Genomic DNA, 5,620 nt, shown 5'->3' with positions numbered 1-5,620 from the left:
TTGTCGCAGAGCTGTGATATTCCTACGTTCACACACCCTCCCGCCTCTCCTGTCAGCGTTGAAGGGCGCCTGAAGATGTTTGTTTAAACACCCGATAGGGCCTCTTCGACTTAGTGCTGCTTCCATATACTCTCTGTGCACAAGGAATCAATTTCAAACTGAGGTTTCTGCATGTCTCCTAAAACAGACAGGATTACATTATGAAGTGATTGGACCATGAACCATTAAATCACAAGACATGAATATTGATAGAACCCTTATCATATCATTTTAATTAACAATTACTTAAAACCTAACGGGTAACAAAAACATTTAAAAAAACATTTCACAGTCCTTAGATCAGAAGGCACATCTTAGATTGATTTCATTGTCTGTCATTTCTGATAGTCTGTCATTTACAAGTGCAAGCCATCTTTTGAATGGGGACTGCAGTTACTGTCAAAGTTGCTAGAGGGTGCATTGACTTCAAACTGTAAATGTTGGTATTGTCCCATCATGGCTATTAAGGAAGTTCATAGAAAGCTCAGGTCAGGCCTGTGACAAGAGGGAGTGGGGCGTGCTGAACACTTAAAGTATGTGACATGGGACCGGGGAGCAATTGAAAGATCACGAGTTGAAAAGGCCAATGGTAAAGTCAATCGGGAGCCTGTGACCCCCCATTACAGTCCTTGTAGTCTGTAATACAAACACATCTTACATCTGCACTCGAACCTTCAGGAGGAGCATGGGTGAGATAGTTAGTTTAATTGGAGTTGAATGGAAGGAACCATCCCCTTAGACAGACAGACATTCCATGGAATTACTAAGAGTTCTGTGGTCAATATGAAACAAAAGGCACTTCGTTGAATCAGGAATCATGACACTAACACATTGTCTGGAAAAGTCATTGCTACAAACTATACATACACAAAAACAATCAATCAAGCACATATATACACGCGTACTGTATAAAACTAATTTGGTCTGTGGTGTGAATTGATTTGTTCCGGTACTTAAAAAAGCAGAAGCGTAAAAGTAATATCCGAGTGACTGCTTCTTCTCAACAGCGTCGTGACAGTCAACAGCGTCGTGACAGTCAACAGCGTCGTGACAGTCAACAGCGTCGTGACAGTCAACAGCGTCATGACAGTCATGCTTGTATAGTTTGGTTCAACTGCTGAAATGTCTGCTGTCCTGCAAAGGGGCGTGAATCACAACCGCCTTCATTCACCAACTTCTGAGGTAAATAAGAACCTGCTTCTTTGACAAAGTGGACAAAAAATAGTAATTTGTGGCACCACACTTTGGGGAATGAGCTCAAAACCTGAGCATTTGTTTGAAAGATGCAGACACCCAGATTTCATCGACAACAAAAAAATGCTATAGGTTACAGTACAGTTCTTTGGCTTAAGTTTTCAGATGGCACTGGTAATACATTAACAGTGTATACCCACAGCATCTGTAACTATAACCAGACGACGTATTCAACCACAATCCCAATAGATGGTTTCTATTATGACCCTATAGTGCAATCATTTAGGGATCATATACCTTGTCCTGTGAGATCTGCGTAAGCAACAATAATGTCAAATCATCCCAAGAAAAGGATCAGTGGTTTTTGTTGTTGTATTGCTTCCTGTTTCTTCTCTTTTCTCTTTCAACCGATATTCCACAGAAACATCCACGTGTTTCACAGAGTCGCATTCAATAAAACAACCACCCAAGTCCTCTCTTGCCTTCTTCATATCCTCTCCTCTTATTTATAAAAACAGTTTATTTATCTACAAGTCTTTCCTCATTTTGTCTGTTTAAACATGTGACTGCATCCCCTTGCTGGGATTGAGCGCGCCCTGCTTGTCGTGCGCCCCGGAGATCCAATGGTAGCAGTCGGTGGCGGACTTATTGCGTGGCGTGACAGCGCAACGGGTACAGTAGACAATGCCCAGTGCCACCATCACCACGATGAAGATACAAAGGGGCACCAGGAGGCCTACCAGCAGCCAGTTGGCACCACCCTGCTTCTGGATACTCTCATCCTCCTGGGGAGGCTCCCTCTCATCCTCCTGGGGAGGCTCCCTCTCATCCTCCACCCCCACCACGTCCTCCTGGGGCGGCTCCCTCTCATCCTCCACCCCCACCACGTCCTCCTGGGGCAGCTCCCTCTCATCCTCCACCCCCACCACGTCCTCCTGGAGCGGCCCCCTCTCATCCTCCCCCTCTACTTCCACCAAGTCCTCCTGGGGCGGCCCCCTCTCATCCTCCCCCTCCATCTCCCCCACGTCCTCCTGGGGCGGCCCCCTCTCATCCTTTCTCTCCCCCTCCACCACGTCCTCCTGGGGCAGCCCCCTCTCATCCTCCCCCTCCACCAAGTCCTCCTGGGGCGGCCCCCTCTCATCCTCCCCCTCCACCACATCCTCCTGGGGAGGCTCCCTCTCATCATCCCCCTCCACCAAGTCCTCCTGGGGCGGCTCCCTCTCATCCTCCCCCTCCACCACTTCCTCCTGGGGCGGCCCCCTCTCATCCACCACCTCCACCACGTCCTCCTGGGGCGGCCCCATCTCATCCTCCCCCTCCACCTCCAACACATCCTCCTGGGGCGGCTCCCCCTCATCCTCCCTCTCCACCTCCACCACTCCCTGGTTGGGTGTGAGGGGGGTTTGAGGAGCCAGGGGAGTAGGCAGGGAGGGGGTGTGCTGGCCTGGGTCCTGGTCCATCTCTGGGGAGGATGTCACCCACCCATCGTCAATTACCCCCACTTCCTCATTCTCATCAGCTTCATCATAGTTGGATGCGGGGACATACTGGTCAGTGATTGGCTCCTGCCACGTCGTAAGTCCTTGGTCCTGGCTGGTGGTGGTGGAACTGATCCAGAACCAGTTCCAGGCCCCTCCTGAGATAGTGGAGGTGGGGAGGACTGAGGGACTGGTAGTGGTCTCTTCATCCTCCTCAAACCAATACCTGTCATATGTGGGTGTTGGGGTGGGGATTGTGTCGGATGTGGGGCTGAGAGAGAGACTGGGCATGGGTTCTAACTCTGGCTGGACCTTGGCAGGGACATTCCAATTCATGATGTCCCAGCCAGGTGTATACTCCTCCTCTTCTTCCTCCTCCTCCTCCTCCTCTTCCTCCTCCTCGGGCTCTTCCGTGGGGGAGGGCAGGAATGGGTTGTGGTTTAGGACTGGCTCCTCCTGGGGTGCGCTGGTGACCCAGATGATGTCACTTTCCAGCCTGGGAGGGTCTGTGAGCCAGTCCAGGGACTCTTCCTCCTCCAGGGGCCAGTCGGTGTAGGTCTGCTGGGGGTCCCACTTGGAACCAGGTTGGCCGGTGACCCAGGGGTACGAGGGCGTGACTGCGGTGGGTGAGTCCTCTCCTATCTTCCTGCAGGTGAATTGGTCAGAGAGTAGCTCGTAGCCCACCTCGCAGTAACACTCGAAGCCCCCCTCGTAGTTCACACACATCTGCTGACATGTCCCAGGGATCTGACACTCGTCGGTGTCCTGGCAGTGGGAGGGGTCCTCGGGCAGGGGGGAGAAGCCCAGGTGGCAGTGGCAGATGTGGGAGCCAGGCGTGTTCTCGCAGGCGTGCTCACAGGGGTCATCCATGCACTCGTCCACGTCCTCACAGTCGCCCTCCTGGTCCGGCCGGTAGCCCTGGCGGCAGCGGCACTCGAAGGTTCCCGGGGCGTTGACGCACAGCTGCTCGCAGGGACTCTGCAGGCACTCATCTACATCCAGGCAACCACGCTCATCCGGGTCCAGCATGTATCCTTCGGGGCAGGCACAGCGGTAGCCGTCCGACAGCGGAAGGCATTCGAACTCACAGGGGGCACTGTGGCACGGGTCGACAGCAACACATGTCTGCCCGTCGTCACCGAGCTGAAAGCCGTCCGAGCACTCACAGTAGTAGTGTTCCCTGGCCTCCTGGCAGAAATGCTCGCAGCCTCCATTGTCCCGATCACACCAGCTCTTCTCTGTGGTGTCGGAGCAGAGGGGCGTCTCCCTGGACCACCCCACAGTGCCATCCTCCCTCAGCACACACAGCACTGACTGCTCCTCGGTGCCCCCCGGGCAGGGCACCGTGGCTACAGATCCAAAGGGCACGTGGGTAAGAAGGCTACTGAGGAGACTGAAGGGGGTACTATAGAGGGCATTGCCGCCCCCCTCTCTCCAAATAGCAGGGCACATGCCCTTGTAGGTGTAGTGGCACAAGTAGCCATCCACGGGCACCGAACACGAGCCGTCCAGCCATTTAAAATTATCATGCTGCTCGTGGGCGGCTGTGCCATAGGTCATAACCACACAGCGCGGGGCCGAACAGGTACTGGGTGAGTCGTCCCTCAGCCAGTTGGTGTACTGGGTATCCTGGTCACCCGTAATCCAGGAGAACCCACGGAGAGGGCGAGAGGCGGTACACTGGCGAGGCTGTCTCTGGAGACCAATCCACACCCGGACCTTGGTTCTGAGGCCCCGTAGCTCCACGCTGGAGAAGAGAGCAGCGATAGTGTCAGCTCCCTCTTGGAGTTTGACTGTGGCCAGGTTGCCTCCCTTCTCCTTGCAGCTCCTCCAGGAGTCCAGGAAGGTCTTGCGCTGGAAGTAGACCACGAAGCAGCCGTCCTCGTTGCACAGAGCGTCCCTCTCCTGTAGCTCCTGGCCCCATACAGGGGGACTATAGTAGAGGAGACCCAGTAGTGAGACAACTACAGCAGCAGCACAGCGCACTAGGGAGCCCATTGTTAGTTCCCTCTCCACAGCTTTACTTTTCAAATCCTCGCTTTTTCTTCTTATTTTTTCTCTTTCTCCTCTTCAACTTTTTTACTATTTGTTTCTTGTTTTTTTTCTTCTCATCCAAACTTTTCTCTCTTCATCTGTGCAATACCTCTCCAAACCTCGCTCTCTCCAACTACCTCAGTCTTCCCTGCTAACAGAGTTCTGTGCCGGTGTTGAGTGCTTGCAGATTGTCCCTAGATTTCAGAGAGGGAGTGGGAAGAGAGGGAGGGAGGGAGGGAGGGAGGGAGGGAGGGAGGGAGGGAGGGAGGGAGGGAGGGAGGGAGGGAGGGAGGGAGGGAGGGAGGGAGGGAGGGCAAAAGGGGAATGAGCGAAGGAAAGAGGGAGGGAATTGAACAAAATAATTATGTTTTTGGAAGAGGTGGGGGGTTCTCAATGTGTGTGTGTGTGTGTGTGTGTGTGTGTGTGAGAGAGAGAGAGAGAGGGGGGAGATGCCTGTGAGTGTATCGGGGAAGGTTGGGGGAGGTGCACTGCACTGTGTATATTTATCTTTCTAAGAGTGTGTCGTAAGGTTTTCATAAGTCAGTTTATGGAAATAGCTTGGGACCCAGCCATACCCCCCATGTCCCCTACCCCCCATATCCGCTACCCTCCAACAACACACACACACAGGCACATACACACACACAGGCACACGCACACACAGGCACACACACCCAGGCACAAACACACACAAACATACACACACAAAAACACAACATCCCACCAGGCCTTCAAGGCAGATATTCAGTTATGACACTTCAAAATGTTTTGGTTTTCTTCAATAATTCCACAAGCAGAAGAATTACCAGACAAAGACCTGTCTGTGTTCCAATAGCCCACCACTCTGTTCCCCTTGGTCTCCTTTCAGTCCATAG

The 5,620-nt window shown here is 53.0% G+C and overlaps 1 protein-coding gene across 1 annotated transcript; it reads right to left on the bottom strand.

Moving 5' to 3' along the window:
• Window positions 1-247: 247 nt before the first annotated feature.
• LOC139379079 (endosialin-like) lies at window positions 248-4,906 on the bottom strand. The gene has a single exon (XM_071121849.1). It carries the CDS (start codon window positions 4,707-4,709, stop codon window positions 1,788-1,790), a length of 2,922 nt encoding a protein of 973 aa, XP_070977950.1. The 5' UTR covers window positions 4,710-4,906; the 3' UTR covers window positions 248-1,787.
• Window positions 4,907-5,620: the final 714 nt, after the last annotated feature.

Source organism: Oncorhynchus clarkii, chromosome 21 (assembly GCF_045791955.1).
Source record: "Oncorhynchus clarkii lewisi isolate Uvic-CL-2024 chromosome 21, UVic_Ocla_1.0, whole genome shotgun sequence".
Taxonomy (NCBI): domain Eukaryota; kingdom Metazoa; phylum Chordata; class Actinopteri; order Salmoniformes; family Salmonidae; genus Oncorhynchus; species Oncorhynchus clarkii.
Note: the sequence above shows the minus strand (reverse complement) of the source record. Positions and strands in the feature narration are given on the sequence as shown.